Here is a 20,090-nt window from a genome sequence, read left to right as displayed (position 1 = left end):
TTGGTGTATGTTGCCAATGTTGTGTGCTTATTTATAGTTTCTCTGTTAGCTTGTAAAGCACGCAACAATAAGATGAGATATAGGATTTTTTTTTAAAAAAGACATTTGCCGTTATATAAGGATAAATTATGGCTTAAAAAAAGATACTTATTTTCTTTCAAAAAAAAAATTATTTCTGAAATTTAATATTTTGAAGATAATTTGAATTTACTTATGAAAATATTAGTTTTGAGTTTCAATTTATAAAATTATTTCTAGTGTGTGAAGTTACCTTTTGTTTGGATTAAAAATTTTAAAATTCTAGGAATTTGGAATGTCTAGAATTTAACTTGTTTTGATTTTAATTTCTTTTATTTTTTAAATTATTTGTTTAGATAAATCAATTCAAATTTTTTCAATTTTAAATGCTTTGTTTTGATAAGGCAATTCAATTTTCTTCATATGCAAAAATTTCAATTTTATATTTTAAATAGATGAAATTTTAATATTAAACTTTATAGAAAACAAACACAATCTAATTTTGAAATATTAATTAAAAAATATATTTCAATTTTTAATAATTTAAAAATACAAAATATTTATAATTTTAACTATGGTTGTATTGTTTGACCACAATTAGTGATGTTTTAAAATTGACATCAACCAAGACTATTTTTCAACTAATATCAAATGGGGTTTTTTTTGTCAAAGTAAGCCGGAAATATTTTTCTGTTAGACAAGTGACCTCAGATATCTTAAGATACGGGGTTGAATTAAGATATCAAAAACTATTTTCCTACTTAAAATTTTAACTCTCCATTTTAAAATTCTCAGTGTACCCTTATTATGAATTACTTAACAAGACAATTTAAAATAAACTTCTTTAATGCAAAAAACAAAAAAATAATAAATAAAAGAAGTTTAAGGGAAGAGAAAGTGCAAACTCAGTTAGTTTATACTGGTTCGGCCACGCATTGTGCATACGTCCAGTCCCCAAGCAACCCGCTTGAGATTTCAACTATCTTGTAAAATTCCTTTTACAATGTCTGAACCACACAAGGACAACTCTTCCTTTGTGTTCAGATAACCATACAACAAGAGACCCTTGGTCTCTTAATCAATTCTCTTGAATAAGAAAAGGAAGAAGAAGAATTATCTCTTTTAAGAGAAAGATGATATAATGAAGATCACTCAATGATTCCTTATTGAATTTGCAAGTGTTTTGGCCAAGGAATGTTTTAGAGGATAAGACAATTTTGTTTTTGAGAGGATGCGACTCTTTGTGCAGAAAAACTCTAAGGAAATTCGTGTCCCAAGTCACCTATTTATAGGCCTTTGAAAGCTATTAAAAAAACTCTTGAACAGATGTGACTCTTGAGAGTTATTTTCGAAAATTCCTCCTGGTAATCGATTACAAGTCTTGCGTAATCGATTACAGGCTTTAAAATTTGAGTTCAAATTTTTAATAGGTGTTATAAATAGTATCAACTGCTGGTAATTGATTACAAGAATTGTGTAATCGATTACATGCTTTCAAAAATATTTAAAAATATTTCAGAAAGCGTTTTGGCCATTGATCATCGATAACATCCTCGGGTAATCGATTACCAGAGAGTAAATACCATATTTTAAAATTTCAAACAAGCATCCTTTGGCCAAACCTTTGCATCATCAATTAATGAAAGCTTTCTAAGACTATTAAGGACTAACTTCAACATTTATCTTGGATTTCTTGGAGTCTTGTCTTGGATCAACCATAAGAAGCGCGTTTCTTTGGCATCATCAAAACTTCATGATATATTTGCTTATACAATCTCCTCTTTTTTTATGATGACAATATCCTGAAATCAAGATAAACTACATACAATTGATAATGCGTTCACACAACCCTTACTCCTCCTAACTTTTGGAATTTATGCCTAAGTTTATAAATCTTACCCTTGTTCTCTCCCCCTTTGGCAACATCAAAAAGCCAAAAATGGTTAAAGAAAAAAACTAAGTAAATGTCTAAACAAAGCACAAGTTATTCATAAACTAAATCAATCCAGAGAATAATCCACACAAGTCTTAATTAACCAATTCAAAGTCTAGAAATAACCAAACACAAAGTCTAGAAATATCCAACACAATGGTAAAAGTCCAAGAGAACCATAACTAAAGCAACAAAAAGCCAAAATACACGACTGAAATAAATAACTACTTAAGATAGTAGAGATAACTAAGGGTTGGCTGGTGGATCGAAGCAACGCCTAATGAAGCTCATATCGTCCTCAAGTCGAGTAATCCTCGTATCCATCCCATCAAAGTGAGCATCCATGGCATCCAGGGGAGTATCCATAGCATCAAATCGGTCACCCACAAAAGCTCGAAGACCGTGAAGTTCAGAGAGAACATCGTTCAGAAGTGAAGAGGAATCAACCATTTGCGGTGGAGGAGAAAGAGTACATTCGTCAGGGATTGGCTGAGGTAAGTCTTGTTTTCGAACCCACTGACCATCATCATCCTTACGGTAACCAAATGAGATAACCGCACCAGCACTAATAGCAAAAGACCTTTTTACTTGAACAAATGGTTCATCTTCCAAAGGAATTTTGAAATGATGAAGAAAAAGGGTGACGAGGTGAGGATAAGGGAGAGGTGCATTGGTCCGTAATGCCTTATGCATTCGGTACCGAATCAAGTGAGCCTAGTCCATCTGACGACCGGTAAGAAAAGCCCACATAAGAATCAAATCCTCCTCGAAGGCTTGAGCAAGGTTAGAAGAACGGAAAAGTAAAATACGAACAATAATAAAGTGCATGATGCGGCAATCAAAGGTTAATGACCCAACAAGTAATCTGCCGGTCATATCAGCCTGGTCATTACAGACCATACGGCGAGCATCATGAATAGAATAATCAAACTTCCAGTCATCAACAAGGGTGCCCTCAAAAGGAACACCTTGATTGGGTAATTTTGTCAATGAAAAGAACAAAGATTGATCAATAACAATAGACACATTATGCACCTCAGAGTAAATAATACCATCCTGAATTTTCAAGTTATTATAGAAGACTCTAACTAATTCAGGATAATGAAGCAGTTTTAGAGACAAAAATTTAGTTAAACCAGAGTTTCGAAACACTTGATAACAATCAAATGTTTCATCATCAAAGAAAGCAAGGTCTAGGTACTTTGGGTCTCAAATGACTCGATTGGAAGGTGAGGGCGTGTAGTCCGCTGAAGGCGAGGGTGTGTAGTTCTTTGAAGGTGAGGACGTGTAGCCCCCTGAAGGCGAGGGCGTGTAGTCCTATGAAGGTGAGGACGTGTAGTCCTCTGAAGGCGAGGGCGTGTAGTCCTTTGAAGGCGAAGAGGTGTAGTCCTCTGAAGGTGAGGGCGTGTAGCCCTCTGAAGGGGAGGACGTGTTGTCCTCTGAAGGTGAGGGTGTGTAGTCCTCTAAAGGTGAGGACATGTAGTCCTCTGAAGGTGAGGACGTGTAGTCCTCTGATGGTGAGGACATGTAGTCCTCTAAAGGCAAGAGACCTGTACTCCTTTGAAGGTGAGGACCTGTAGCCCTCTGAAGGGGAGGACGTGTACTCCTCTAAAGGCGAGGACGTGTAGTCCTCTGAAGGTAAGGACGTGTAGTCCTCTGAAGGCGAGGGCGTGTAGTCCTCTGAAGGTGAGGACGTGTAGTCCTCTGAAGGCGAGGGTGTGTAGCCCTTTGAAGGCGAGGGCGTGCAGCCCTCTTAAGGCAAGGGCGTGCAGCCTTCTTAAGGCGAGGGCATGTAGCCCTCTAAAGGTGAGGGCGTGCAACCCTCTGAAGGCGAGGACATGTAGCCCTCTGAAGGTGAGGGCATGCATCCCTCTAAAGGCAATAGGTACTAGTACCCAAGGATCCACCCTTATGAGAAAGTAAGAGATTGACTCATCAAGAGGGCCGGTCATCCCAAATTCAAAAGATTGGACACTAGATGTAGGAAATCTATGCAATTAACATGATTTTTAGGGATGCAGATGCATGCAACCTTTGTCTTGAAATGCGGACTTCGTATGCAACAATGCAATGTAATGGAAAGTTGTACAATGTTCATGACATTCTTTTCCTATTTTGTGATTTGATTTTTTGGAAGACACAGATTAACTGTCCTTTTGAAAGGGGTGATAATTCATGCAACCTCATCCTATCTTTGCAAATCTCTTCGGGAACTCCCTCAGAGTATATGCCTTGTTTGATTTATTCACATGACAATTTTGGAGTGACGGCGATGGAGCCGTTTAATCAATCCACTGAAATCCCAGGGTTTGTCACTCCTTTTTTTTGTTTAAAAACATCGACGGGTGAGAACTTTTGACCTGCCTCTAGGTTCGCCTAAGGCTCATGCACAATGCCCTTCATTGCCCCAATGTAGGGCTTTGAGATATCAATCGTTGTTTTATTTCCATAACCTTGTAACAAGGAAGAATAAAAGAAGTGGCTGATTTTCCAAAAGGATTTTCAAGGATGAGAAACAGTTGAAGGATTTTTCAGTTGATGGATTAAGTCAAACGACTCCTATTTTTTATAACTCACTTCTCTCTCAAAAAGACAAACTTTCAGGAATGATAAAATGAGGTCACATGAATGTTTATATTTTTACTTGAAAACACAGTCAATCAAATGCTTTTTCTTTTTCTTTTTGAACTTTTTTGCTTTACTCGTTGTTTATGGCATCCTCACCCAATGTGTAGCACGAGTAATTTCTAATTGAACGGTCTTGGAAGTCCAAACTCAGGAGGGCAGGTCACTTGAGCAAACAAACCAATGGCTTACACTCATATTCTGGTGGAAGTTGAATAAGCAAAGATGTAATTGTGAGAGGATGAAAGAGACAAGGATGTCAAATTTATCCATATTATTTAGCATTGTAACTGTGGTTTACAATAATGGCATAAACTTGAAAATCCTAATGAGTCATTAGAGACATCTAGAATCAACCTTCAAATTGCCCCATGTGTGGCATCTCTTATGAATGTCAGGATTCACAAGCGATTCTCCTCAAATTTCAGCCAGCCCGCATCAATTAGATCTTGCACCTTATGCTTTAGGGTCCTACAATGCTCAATGGAATGCCCCGAGGCCCCTCCATGATAAGCACATGTTGCATTCGAGTCGTATCCTCATAAACATGGAGGTTGAGGAACCTTGGCTGGGGTTATGGCAACCATTGAATTATCAAGTAGATATGGGAGCAAGTCAGCATAGGACATCGGAATTGGGGTGAATTCTACAGGCTTTTTCGCTACAAAATTTATTTCTTGGTTGGTGTTTTGGTTTGCGCTTGGCATTGGATGTGCGGCCAACAAACTTTGTGGATGATTTAGGGATAGCCTTTGTGGATGACTGGGTGGTGAGTAAGGAGAAAGGCCGATATTGGTTGAGCGATGACATTGTTGGGCTAGTGGGAAGTTTGGCCATGTAGGAATGGCTACCTCAACATGGGTTCCTTCCTCATTCTAATCCTCTTCATTTGCCCCATTTTTCTCATTCATCAAAGCAACATGATCAAATTTGCCTCTTTTCAGACCCGCTTCGATCCTTTTGCCGACGAAGACCAAGTCTACAAAGCTTGAAGGTGCGTACCCCACCATTTTTTCATAGTAAAACACTGGTAATGTGTCTACTATTATTGTGACCATCTCTTTCTCTGTCATTGGAGGTTCTTGGGGCAAGTAGTCCCCTTGTACTTGTCAAAGTCTGGCACCTTGAACTTGGGAGGGGTGATGATATTCGGTACTAGGAACAACTCTTCTAGGTTAGCAAAGGCATAATCTTTGCCTCCTTCAATGGCCCTGAGCCTTTCCTCATGATGATCCTACTTTCCCATATCTGCCATAGCATGAGAGTTTTTACCCGCTGTAGAATGTAAGGGGTGTGGTTGTGGGTGATACTAAGGGCCTTCCAAAGTGTTTTGCAGGGGTATACCACCAACTGCTTGCCCTTCAGTGGCATATCTGAAGCAAGGCTGGAAGTCGGCTAGATTATGGTGGCGCATTTCATGTGGCTCACCCATGGGTTGAGAGACATGTGCATGATCAGATTGAGGTTGTTGGCTCTCAATGGGTATAGAAGTGAAGTTATTGACATTCTCATTGGGTGGAGTATAGTTTGGAGGCAAACCATATGGCGGGAAAACCTGCTTGTTCTGGGCTTGCACAAAATGGGGGTCTCCCGTATCCGCGGTTGGATGATTTATTAGGTTGAGGCAAGACGGGGGAGTCGGGTCCACCCCAGAAACAACGCTAATAGCGGCAACTGCAGTCGCATTGACCTCCATTATCTTCTTCATGCTCATCATGGCCTCCATCATTGTGGCCATCTCTTCTTTCATGGCCTCCATGTCGGCCTTCATCCCTCTTGCACCTCGTCTACTTCAGCCATTACTCCAGCTCTAGCATGCATTCAGTAAGGGTGTCGTAAAGTGCGTTCTTCCCTTATGATAACAATGATTAAAGTTTGGTTTTCAGGGAAAGAATGCAATGAGCAATGCAACCAATGAAAAGCACGGATGTATGCGAATGATGCATTGTTTGAGCTTTATCGTGACTTTCTTTGTTTTGCAGAGGAAAATGCAAGGATCATGCATGAGCGAACATGAAAATAGAAGGTGTACAAGAAACATGTTAGATGCAGATGCACGGTGAAGAAATGACTTATGCAAAATGCAATGCATGAAATGATAAGTGACAAATGCAGGAACGATACGTCCATTACGATGCCATGAAGAAATGCTTATGTAGAAACAAGCTTCAAGATGATAAACCAAACAATTTTGATGATGCCAAAAGCCCAAATGATTCATTCAAGACTTCAAGATCAAGCATCAAGAATCCAATCCAAGATTCAAGAGAAGAAATCAAGAAGCAATAAGTCAAGACTTCATATAGGATAAGTATTAAAATATTTTTTTTCAAAAATCAAATAGCACAGTTTTGTTTTACAAAGGAATTTTTTAAAATTTTCTAAGACACCAGAGTGATTACTCTCTGGCAATCGATTACCAATTATCAGTAATCGATTACCAATGACCAGTTTGGTTTTCAAAATATTTTCAAATGGTTTGCAACGTTCCAAAATGATTTTCAAATAGTGTAATCGATTACACTATATTAGTAATCGATTACAAGTAAATTTGAACGTTAGAATTCAAATCTAATTGTGAAGAGTCAAAGCTTTTCATAAAATACATTGTGTAATCAATTACACCTTTATGGTAATCGATTACTAGTGAACAGTTTTGAAGAAAAACTTAAGAGTTATAACTCTTAACATGGTTTTCTCTAAAGTCACAACTCTTCCAATGGTTTCTTTGACCAGATATGAAGAGTCTATAAAAGCATGACTTTAGCACACATTTAACATATGTATGATATTCTTCCAAACAATTCTTTTTCACAATCTTTCTCTAACCATTGCCCATTGCTTTTTTTTTTTTTTCCAAAAAGCTTTCTAAACTTCGTTTTTTCTGCTAGTAGAAATTCTGTAGAAAACAAAAGTCTGCTATCTTTTCTTCCTTCTCCCTCTTGCCAAAAGATTCAAAGGACTAACCGTCTGAGAATTCTTTTGATTCTTCCTCTTCCCTTTAAACAAATGATTTCAAAGGACTTACCGCGTGAGATATCTTTTGTTTCCCCTTACAAAGATTTAAGAGACTAACCGCCTAATAATTCTTTGTCTTAACACATTGGAGGGTACATCCTTTGTGGTACAAGTAGAGCGTACATCTACTTAGGTTGTAATACTGAGAACAAGAGAGGATACATCTCTTGTGGATCAGTTCAAGTGGAGTGTACATCCACTTCGTTGTTCAAAGAGAACAAGCGAGGGTACATCCCTTTTGGATCTTTGCTTGTAAAGAATTTTCCAAGGTTATTGGAAATCTCAAGAACTGATGGTTGCTTGGGGACTAGACGTAGGCACGGGTTGTTGCCGAACCAGTATAAATCTTGTGTTTGTTTTCTTCTTCCCTACACTCGTTATCTTTCCGCTGTGTACTTTTTAATTCCGCTTTACTTTTGTCTAAGTTATTGTTTCTGTTCTTTACTTTCCCATAACTTAGTAGTAAAGCCTAACTGAATCTAGTAACATTAAGAAGGATAAATTTTTAATTAGTCAAGACACATTAATAATTAATTCAACCCCTCCTTCTTAATTATTTTGAGGCCACTCGTTCCAACAGTTTATGCGATGCATGATATGAATGCATTTATGGACACGAGAGCCCGAAAAATCATCTCTTCTTACTTGCACATTTGGGGACGCAGTGGCCCATGTGTGCAATTAAGAAGGTGATATGGACCATTCGGCTTCCCGTGACAAAAGACGAGACCAACATACAACGCATGTGTGACGACATGATGCAGACGCGCAAAAGCACAACACGGGGATGTACACAGTATGACAATATCCACAAATAATCATACAGCAAAGACGAACATGACATTTAGGTTATATGCATAGCAGTGTTTAAAAGGCACACAGCGTGTTCGCTTCGTGTCCCTATTTTAGGGACCTAAACGGGAGGAACTAAAAAGCTTTTAGTGATAATTCCCAAGGTGGTCATATCTCTCTTGATGGTTTCTAGAGGTATCATCCCCTTCGAAAAACATATTGCGGCAGTAGGGACTACCAACAACAATATGTTATCAAAGAGAAAAACTCTAGATGAGGGTTCATTGTTATCAAGCAAGTCGGAGACCCAGCATGACCATAGATTCACTTCCACTCCCTATGTTCCCATGGACCCGGGTATAAGGCCCCTTTTCAACTCACCCTGTGTGCAAAAAGGTATTGGTGTTGTGTGCATCAAATGAATACATATTTATCTCATGCATATATTAAAACACGCTTACAACATCGAAAAAGTTTATACAAGAACATAAAGCAAAAAGGAAAACCATGAAAGGGAAAACACAACTTTTGCACAAAAGATTAATATGCCTAACTCTCTAAAAATAGTCCGCAGTGGAGTCGCTAACTGTCGCAACCTACCCTTCGGTGGAAGGGCGACGCGGGGCTCACGGGTGCGTCTTCCAAGGGAGGAAGGCGCGCGGAGTCGTCACCTACATTTATTCGAGGAAAACGTCGGAAAAACCGGAATGTGTGGTCTACGAACTTTAAGTGTGAAAGGTTCGCGAGTTGTTTTTACGCACAGGGAAGGTATTAGCACCCCACACGTCCGTCACAAGGGACGACAACCTCTAATCAAGTGTGCAAGACATGACTTCAAAATTTATGTATTTTTCCCTTTTTATGTTTTTTAGCTTTTTATGGGCCTTTTTGTATTTTTTCCTTTTTGTAGTCGACAAGGGTGTTTCCCTCACTCCTACGTATTCCTAATTGCGATGAGAAAATCACACCTACGTAGTTCTTTCAAAACTAAACGTTGGTTCAGTTGTTTTGATCTTTTTCTGCAAGATCGATTTAAATCGAACAAAAGTCGTTTTAAGGCGTTGGACCATTAAACGATCTTTTGATTTTTTTTGAAAGGAGAGAAACGTTAAGGCGTTGGACCATTAACGATCTCTTAGGGTGAAAGAAGAGAAACGTTAAGGCATTGGACCATTAACTGTGGAAGCAAGTTTCATGATGATGAACCAAGAAATTTTGATGATGCCAAAAGCCCAAGTGATTGATTCAAGACTTCAAGATCAAGCATCAAGAATACAATCCAAGATTCAAGATTCAAGAGAAGAAATCAAGAAGCAACAAGTCAAGACTTCATATAGGATAAGTATTAAAAGATTTTTTCAAAAACCAAATAGCACAGTTTTGTTTTACAAAAGAATTTTCTCAAATTTTCTAAATTACCAGAGTGATCACTCTCTAGCAATCACCAGTTATCAATAATCGATTACCAGAGACCAGTTTGGTTTTCAAAATGTTTTCAAATGATTTATAACGTTCCAAAATGATTTTCAAATAGTGTAATCGATTACACTATATTAGTAATCGATTACAATTGAATCTGAACGTTGGAATTCAAATCCAATTGTGAAGAGTCACAACTTTTCATAAAACACATTGTGTAATCGATTACACCTTTTTGATAATCGATTACCAGTGAACAGTTTTGAAGAAAAACTTAAGAGTTATAACTCTTAACATGGTTTTCTCTAAAGTCACAACTCTTCCAATGGTTTCTTTGACCAGACATGAAGAGTCTATAAAAGCATGACTTTGGCACACGTTTAACACATGTATGATATTCTTCCAAACAATTCTTTTTCACAATCTTTCTCTAACCATTGCACATTGCTTTTTCTTTGCCAAAACGCTTTCAAAACTTTGTTTGAAAACTTTGTTTTTTCTGCCAGTGGAAATTCTGCAGAAAACAAAAGTGTGCTATCTTTTTTTCCTTCTCCCTCTTGCCAAAAGATTCAAAGGACTAACCACCTGAAAATTCTTTTGATTCTCCCTAACACTTAAATGCTATAAGTGTAATCGACCCGGTCACATAAAGGCACACTGCCCCATAAATGAATCATGGCCAGAGAAGAAAAGTCATGAAGAAAGAAGATCCAAGAAGGCGTATATTGCTTGGGATGACAATGACTCATCCGATGGTTCGGAGAAGGAGATCAACCTTCTATCCAAGGACTATGAGAGTGATGAGAACATCTCTCAAGAAGATTAAGCAAAAAGCAAAAGTCTGACTTCCATCTTTGAAGATCTAAGCACTTAAATAATGAAAAAGGTAACATCAAAACCATTCTCTTTTAAATTAAGTTGGTTGAAACTTTCCTTTCAATTAACTTGTTTATATGATGACTAACAACATTTTATTTGTTTGTCTTGATTGATTGCTATTATGAGTATGTGCTTATATGTTTGATTGAGTTATTTTCTTTCTCAAAGCATGAAGTTTATTATTAAAACAAATACTTGATAATGCCTATGATTCTTGCATGATTTTTAGTATGATATGTGAATTACTTGCTTAAAAGTCATTCATAAAGCTTTTTCAAAAATCTATTATGTTATATATGTATATTTATTTTCATATAAGAGTTTTTAGATATAAAGTATTTTGACCCCCTTTAAAATCCGTTCACCCTAAGAATTCATTTAGCACTTAGTTCTCCTAAAATGCTCTCTGGTAATCGATTACCACAATGTGTAATCGATTACAGCAATGCAGACTAAGTGTAATCGATTACAAAAAGATGTAATCAATTACAACACGTCCCTGATGCTTATAAATTCAAATTTAAGAATTCACAAAACTGCAACTTCGTCTCTCTCGCGAAACCCTTATTCCCAAATTTTCTTTCTGCCATAACTTACTCATTTCTTATCCAAATCACGTCCCACAAAGCCCAAAATTCATCTTTTTTTCATTCTCTTTCATTTCAAATGATTTAAATTTCGAATAAGTCTCTCAAATGGCAGAACCATCAAAGAAGCGCAAAGGTTCTTTGAGTAGAAGCCAACGACACTCTAAGGCTCAGGATACTCCAATTCCTTCCTCCATTTCCTCCTCCTCATTGTTCTCATCGGAAGAACAACGTACACGGTACACTAACCTCTTCTCCTCTCGTTCTATCATTGACCCTAAGTTCATAGATATGGATTTCTTTTCTGATGAGAGTTTCGAATGCATTCAAACATTTCATAACTCAAATCTCATTCCCTTTATGTCTTTAAAACTGACTGTGTATTCTGAATTGGTAAAAGCCTTTTATTCTAACCTTGAAATTCAAGAAAGTAACTTGATTTCTGAGGTCTATGGGATAAAGATGGTCATTGACCAATCCCTCTTATATGATTTGACCCAATTGTCTAGTGACGGTGTACCATTTGAAGGTGCACTGGATGATGATTGGAAGTTTGATTTTTCTGTGCATGATGCCCGTCGGTTGGTTTGCACCAACCAAGCGGATATGACCGGAAGGCTGCTTGCCGGTTCATTGGCTCTTGAAAGCCGCATCCTCCATTATCTAATTGTCCGTATCCTACTCCCAAGATCTTCAAACCTTGCACATGTTTCTGAAGAAGATCTAATAGTCATGTGGCCCTTTCATACCGGCCGACAAATTCATTGGGCACATCTAGTCCGGTATTGCATGCATAAGGCATTGTGATTAAATGCTCCTTTGCCCTATCCTCACTTAGTTACTTTGTTCCTTCAACATTTTAACACCCCTCTTGATTCTGAACCTTATGTTCCAATCAAGAGATCTTTCTTGATCAGTGCTGCTGTGGTTTCCTCCTTTGGTTACCGCAAAGAGCGTGATGGCTCTTTGGTAAAAAATGGTGCTCAACCAAATGATGATGAAGGACACTTACCGGTTGAAGGAGACTCTTCTCTCCTTCAGAGTATTTTGGACAGGTTTGATGGACTTCAAACCTATGTTGGCGAGAGGTTTGACTCCTTGGAACGTCAAGTGGACACATGATTCGAGGAGATGAACTCAAGGATTGCAAAGGTTGAAGAAGATGTCACCATCATTCGCGACTGCCTTGATTTACCTCCACCACCACCATCAGTTTAAACATTACTATTATTATTAGTATTTTGATTTCTAGTCGTGTATTTGGCTATGTTTTGAAACACTTATTAGTATGTTACTTTCTAATTTAGTTGTTTTAATTTAGTTATCTTGGATAACTCTCTAAATTATCTTACATTATAGTTTATGAATGAATTATTATCATACTTGCTAAGTTTATGCATGCATTATTGTCTTCCTTGCTTGGATGATTATGGATGAATGTATGATTTTATGTCTTTATACGCACTTTGGCTTTTTGTTGATGCCAAAGGCGGAGAGAAAGTTGGGATTAAATCAAGAACTCATATAATTAAATAACTTAATTTCAAGTAAAGCTTAAACTCAAAAACAAAGGGGGAGAATTATGTGAGTGATCGATTAGAAGATAGAGCTTGTATGCGTTTCTTGATTTCAGGTTTGTCATCATAAAAAAAGGGGAGATTGTAGAAGCAAGTTTCATGATGAACCAAACAATTTTGATGATGCCAAAAGCCCAAGTGATTGATTCAAGACTTCAAGATCAAGCATCAAGAATACAATCCAAGATTCAAGATTCAAGACAAGAAATCAAGAAGCAACAAGTCAAGACTTCATATAGGATAACTATTAAAAGATTTTTTCAAAAATCAAATAGCACAGTTTTGTTTTACAAAAGAATTTGCTCAAATTTTCTAAGTTACCAAAGTGATTACTCTCTGGTAATCGATTACCAGTGACCAGTTTAGTTTTCAAAATGTTTTCAAATGATTTATAAGGTTCCAGAATGATTTTCAAATAGTGTAATCGATTACATTATATTAGTAATCGATTACAAGTGAATCTGAACATTGGAATTCAAATCCAATTGTGAAGAGTCACAACTTTTCATAAAACACATTGTGTAATCAATTACACCTTTGTGGTAATCGATTACCAGTGAACAGTTTTGAAGAAAAAGTTAAGAGTTATAACTCTTAACATGGTTTTCTCTAAAATCACAACTCTTCCAATGGTTTCTTTGACCAGACATGAAGAGTCTATAAAAGCATGACTTTGGCACACGTTTAACATATGTATGATATTCTTCCAAACAATTCTTTTTCACAATCTTTCTCTAACCATTGCCCATTGCTTTTTCTTTGCCAAAACGCTTTCAAAACTTTGTTTCAAAACTTTGTTTTTTCTGCCAGTGGAAATTCTGTAGAAAACAAAAGTGTGCTATCTTTTTTCCCTTCTCCCTCTTGCCAAAAGATTCAAAGGAATAACCGCTTGAGAATTCTTTTGATTCTCCCATTTCCCTTTAAACAAAAGATTTCAAAGGACTAACCGCCTGGGATATCTTTTGTTTCCCCTTACAAAGTTTCAAGGGACTAACCGCCTAAGAATTCTTTGTCTTAACACATTGGAGCGTACATCCTTTGGGGTACAAGTAGAGCGTACATTTACTTGGGTTGTGATACTGAGAACAAGAGAGGGTACATCTCTTGTGCATCAGTTCAAGTGGAGCGTACATCCACTTGGTTGTTCAAAGAGAACAAGGGAGGGTACATCCCTTGTGGATCTTTGCTTGTAAAGGATTTTACAAGGTTATTAGAAATCTCAAGAACCGGTGGTTGCTTGGGGACTGGGCGTAGGCACGGGTTGTTGCCGAACCAGTATAAATCTTGTGTTTGTCTTCTTCTTCCCTACACTCTTTAATTTCCGCTGTGTACTTTTTATTTCCGCTTTACTTTTGTCTAAGTTATTGTTTCTATTCTTTACTTTCTCATAACTTAGTAGTAAAGCCTAATTGAATCTAGTAATATTAAGAAGGATAAATTTTAATTAGTCAAGACACATTAATCATTAATTCAACCCCCCTTCTTAATTATTCTGAGGCCACTCGATCCAACATTAACGATCTCTTGTTTTTCTGAAAGGAGAGAAACGTTAAGACGTTGGACCATTAACAATCTCTTGGGGTGGTCGACAAAAGTGGGGTTTTTGCTCCTACGTATCCTCAATTGCGATGAGGAACTCAGACTTAAGTAGTTCTTGCAAAAGCGGTAAAGTTATGGGTTGATTTTATACTTTTGAATGGTCCATGTTAACCGATAAAAGCAAAGAGGTCCGTTTAAGGCGTTGGACCTTAAAACGGTTTTAAGTGACTTTTGCGGACAAAGCTTGATTTGTGAGTTGATTTTAGACTTAGTTTCACTTTGGTTATTAGTCAATTCATTCAAGGAAACTTCCAAAGAAAAATGTCCGATTGATTTTTTTGATTACTTTATTCAAAGATATTTTGATTATTTTATTATTATTTTTTTCAAGATATTTTGATTATTTTGCATTTTTTTATTTAACCGAGGTTAAAACATGAACGATCGGTTGGATTTTATTTTAACAGTGATTAAACGAGATTACAACACAAATGATCGGTTGAAATTCATTTTATTAGGCGAGATAACGACTTAAACGATCGGTTAAAGCTCGTTAAAAACGGAAGAAAAGAAAATCGAAAGTGAACGAGATAAGATGAAAGCAAACAAAATAAGAAATGAATTGAAAGTCTCAGATTCGAACACTTACCGATTGAAGACCGAAGAACGAACGAAGAACGGTGAAGAACGATGGAAAATCTTCACGGATTTGTTCACGAAAATGTCTCGGAACTGTTACGGAAGCACCTCGGCTTGGATTTTCTTCATGAAAACACATTTTTTTTCACCAAAAACAGCTGAAATGCATAGCATAGGGGTCAGGGACCCTTGAAACTCAGCCTCCTCCCCCTATTTATAGGAGAAATGGGGAGGTGCTTGCCGCCCAGAAGCTTCTTGAGGAAGATTTCTGAGCGCACTCAATTACTAAGTTCACCCCCCTTTTCGTACTTTACAGAAAAGTTATGGAAGCCTTACGGAAGCATTTTGGACTTGATTTTCCTCTTTTTTCTCTTCCCTTTCACCAATATTAAGTGAAATATGTTAACCCAAGATTTTCGGAAATTTTACGCAAGCATTACGGAAGCCCCAAATGCCCCAGACGCCATTGTTTAAATAAATGGAGGTGGTTGCCGCCCAAAGGCTTCTTGAGAAAGATTTCTGAACGCACCCCATAATTTATAAGTTCACCCCCCTTCTAGAATGTTCTGGATGAAGTTTCCTGAGTGCACCCCCATGTTTGATAAATTCACTCCCACTTTTGTGTTTTTGGCTATTTTCTTTTTGAAAGGTCCTGAAACTTTACGGATCCCATGACAATGGGTATTAAACATTTTGAAGTGGTCAAACAGATGTCGCATGCTGACAAACAATGGTCCCCAGACGAAATTAGTGTATGACAACACCTTAGCTAACATCGGCTGAAAAATAATCATGCCCGATATTGGCTAAAAAATAGCTTTGGCTAATGTTGACTGGAAAACCTAGTTAACGTTGGCTGAAAAGCTAGCCATGATCGATGTCAGTAGAAAAAATCTAGTCAACATCGGGCAAAACACCATTTTTCGACATCAACTGAAAAAACTTGGATGACAATGGCCAAAAAAATCCTTGGCCGACGTTAGCAAAAAATTCCCATGAATGACGTCAGCGAGAAAATAACCCTAACCAACATCATCTAAAAAAAATCTTAGTCAATATCGGCAAAAAATAGCTTAGGTTGACATGATACAAAAAAATTCTGACAGAAAAATCTTCGGACAACGTCAGTGAAAAACAACTTATGTTGATGTCGACCGTAAAAAATTTGGTCACCCGTAGTTGCGAGTGTTGAGCGAGAATCAGTCGTGAGCAAGAACGTCGTGAGTTAGAGTGAGCATCTCCGAAAAAAGAATTTCAAATTCTATAATTTTTTAGAGAATTTAAAATCTCACTGTTTTAGTCAATCAAATTGATTCATAAAAATACCAAAAATTAAATGTCCTTTCAAATATTCTATCCAAACAAGACATTTTATCATGAATCCTTTAAAATTCCTTGAAAAAATGAATTCTCCTGTTGAATTGCTCCATCCAAACACACTACTGAATTTATAATTCATGTTATTTTCTTCCATGAAAGTTGCTTATAATTTCATTTCTAATATATTTATTTCTTAAATTCTATAATTATAGTGCTTGGGGAGTCTAAATTTAAAACGGGATCAAAATAGCGCACCAAGTACACTGAAAAATATCACAAAATGTTCAAATATTTAAATGTCTGATTAAATAAGGGAAATAAAACTATATTTGAATTACAATAACAGTAATGCCAAAATAATTGAATTACAATAACAATTTTTAACAAGTAAGAAAAACTATATTTTGGGTCGAACTTATATTTGGATTCCAAATATGTATTCTTTGATAATGATGGAAAGAATTTGAAAACAGACTTCATTACAAACCATGTTACTTACAATAGTAATATATTTATCAAAGCAGGACAAGATTACATCTGCTGGGAAGAATATAAAAGAATGAAATTGGTATTTCTACAAAATTGTCAATTTCTATACAATTGTTTTTACAGTGAATTTACTGCTCAGACAAATAAATTCATCCTTATCACCATCTGCTTCAAGAGGAAATAGATGGGATAATACAACTCCAATGTTGAAAGGAAACATGTCAAGAGGATGCCACCTTGGGTACCTCCAACCATTTCCACACCATCAGCAAACCACTCTCATCTCCAGTGAAGAAGAGGCCACCAGGACCTAACTCAATCAATGCCACATCTTTCTTGGCAAACAAACGTCCCCTCTCTGAAAATCTGTTGAAAAAACATCATCAGAGGATGCAACAAAAAAATAAGAAATATTACCATGACGGAGGTACAGTAACAAAAAGAAACGTGAATAATTTAGATTTACTTACGATGGCAATTCATACATGTGAACTGAATTGTCTCTGCACGAGGAAAATAATATTGGCTTTCCCTCTGCATCAGGCATCCCAAAAAGTGAAACAACACCCTGTAATATAAAAAAATCATCAACTTAGGAGATTGACCAACTCGTCAGCATTATAAGAAATATCAGCTTGACTTCTTACACATGAAAATAAAACCAAATGATATTTCAACACATAAGATTAAGTCAACGCTTACATTTTCTTCGGTGTGTGTATATATCACTTCCAAAGATCCTGCTTCAATGCAAGCCCAGACTTTAATTGTGCGGTCAGATGAACTTGACAACAGATATTGATCCCAACAGATAAGGGATGTGACTGCGTCAGTATGATCATTTAGTGTCATTGTACACTGTAATGTATCCATGTCCCAGACCTGAAGAAGACAAAATAACAACATCCGGTCGTTATAGGACAGTTCAAAGAAAATTACATATCCTTTTCTCAGAAAAAATTCTCATGTTAATAAAGAAAAATAGAATCCTCAACAACAGACATACCTTTATGCTTTGGTCCATGGACCCGGAGTACAGCATCTTGCATCCAACCGCCAGACAAACCACTGCTTTAGTGTGCCCAGTGAGTGACGCAACCAGTTCAAAAGGAGAATCGGCTTTAGAGCTTCCTCTCCAAGCAAAAATGACACCATCCTGAAATTTTAAATAAATCAAATTTTAACTCACCGCAGAAAAAAAGAATTCGGTTAGGGGAATATCATTGGACAATATTAATAACATGGTTAGTTACCTCTGCACCAGCAAAGAGTGTATTGTTGCCAACAGTCATGGCACGGACTCGGCCTTTGGGTCCATCAAGAGTAAACTCTGACATGGTCTGGATATTCCAAGCCTTCACAACAACCACAGCCACATAATCAGTTTGCATGTACTACTCCTATGATTAGACATTATCATACATCAAAACAAAACAATGACAGATAAGAGCTTACCTTGACAGCATTTTGCAGACCAACAAAAATCCATGACCCCTCACTGATCAAAGAGGTAACCTCAGCACCAAGATTGATGACTTTAGCACATTGACCAGTATGGCAGTCCCATATCCTAACTGTCCCATCAGTGCTGCCAGAATAAAGTTTGTCGGATCCAACAGGAATTGCGATGCCAGTGATAACCTGTTGTCAAAAGCTTTAATTTAACTACTACAAAAAAATATTAACATGATGCGGAGGCTCACAAATTCTAGCATTTCCTAGGAAACTAGGGAAGAGAATGCTTTTTCAAAAAACACTTATTCCGTTATTCTAGCATATAGTTACATTATAAAACTCTATGACTGTAATCAATAATTGTTAAACCATTAGTCAATTATTAAGTCAGATATCAATTTTGATTTAATCATTATGCTAAAAATGAACTATGAAAGAACTTTAAATATAATTTTGGTGTGTTAAATACTAAATGGAGGTTCAAGAGTCAAGTACCTTCTTATGTTCTTGAAGTTTCGTTACTGTGGAAAACCCATCACCACGAAACCATGAATGCAGATACAGGCATTGTTCACCATGTACACAATTGTTGTTGATCCAGTATTTACATATCCTTGGTGATGATTTCTTGAAAGCCTTAGCAACCCTTGTTGCATCTCCTCTATCTCCATTATCTCTAAGCAATGCTTTCTTTGAACCATATTTCGGGGTATTCTCAGAGGAGGAATGGGGCTTTTTTCCGTAGCTATATGCAGTATTCCCATAACCACAAGCAGCAGGTGGAGATGGTGTCTCTATGTGCACAAATCTGCATGGATTTCTGTTACATTTTCCAGCTCTCCAATAAGAGCATGTTGTTCTACCAATGCGCTCAGTCCTTCGTGCAAACTTTGTATCCATGATATTCTAAAAAACAAACATGGCATTGTAATGACATCCCAGATCAGGTACTGCATCCTATCAATAAAATTCTCCATGGCTCATGCTTTCAGTCATTAACTCAATGATTAAATCCCAGCCATAGACTTAATTCTTCATCCAAAACCCAAAACCTTTTGGCTCCCAAATTTTCCATTCCCAAAATAACAATCGTAAAGCAAGTGATGAACAGAAACAAAACTATGTTGATCGAGGAAGATCAACAACATCAATATCAAAATCCATTGAAGACTTGGATCAAAGACCAATAATTTAACCCTGATCAGCAACGTCAATAGAGACTCTCCCAAAACCCCAAATTATGGTATCGCCGATCCTTATGAAAACCCCGATAATAAATAAATTGAAAGGAACCCTAAACGCGAAACCCTATATTTGCATCGTGGAAGCGCAGAAAACTTCACTGAGATAAATGAAGTCGGATAGAACATAGATTCTCGCAGATCATCCATCACAAACCCTAAAAGAAGTATTAGATTTTCGCGTTCGGAGAAACAAACCTGAGTGGTAGAAACGTAGCAAAAGCTTCAGAATTCAACTCTCTTGATTTGTTGGAACGATTGTTGAGAGAAAGAACTGAGAGCAAAATAAGGCTTCTATTTTCTTAATAAAACGTTGGTGTATGTTGCGAATGTTGTGTGCTTATTTATAGTTTCTCTGTTAGCTTGTAAAGCACGCAACAATAAGATGAGATATAGGATTTTTTTTATTTTAGTTTTATAAAAAGACATTTGCAGTCATATAAGGATAAATTAAGGCTTAAAAAAAGACAGTTATTTTCTTTCAAAAAAAATAATTATTTCTGAAATTTAATATTTTGAAGATAGTTTGAATTTACTTATGAAAATATTTGTTTTGAGT

At 36.8% G+C, this 20,090-nt stretch overlaps 1 protein-coding gene across 1 annotated transcript; it reads right to left on the bottom strand.

Annotated features, from left to right (window-relative positions):
* Window positions 1-16,760: 16,760 nt before the first annotated feature.
* LOC121173508 (zinc finger CCCH domain-containing protein 48) lies at window positions 16,761-19,830 on the bottom strand. Its single transcript, XM_041009479.1, has 7 exons — window positions 18,786-19,830; window positions 18,291-18,476; window positions 18,089-18,190; window positions 17,842-17,991; window positions 17,538-17,717; window positions 17,306-17,403; window positions 16,761-17,201 (listed from the first exon to the last, which is right to left on the bottom strand). Exons 1-7 carry the CDS (start codon window positions 19,188-19,190, stop codon window positions 17,057-17,059), a joined length of 1,266 nt encoding a protein of 421 aa, XP_040865413.1. The 5' UTR covers window positions 19,191-19,830; the 3' UTR covers window positions 16,761-17,056.
* Window positions 19,831-20,090: the final 260 nt, after the last annotated feature.

Source organism: Glycine max, chromosome 15 (assembly GCF_000004515.6).
Source record: "Glycine max cultivar Williams 82 chromosome 15, Glycine_max_v4.0, whole genome shotgun sequence".
NCBI lineage: Eukaryota > Viridiplantae > Streptophyta > Magnoliopsida > Fabales > Fabaceae > Glycine > Glycine max.
This window is presented reverse-complemented; position numbering and strand designations above follow the sequence as displayed.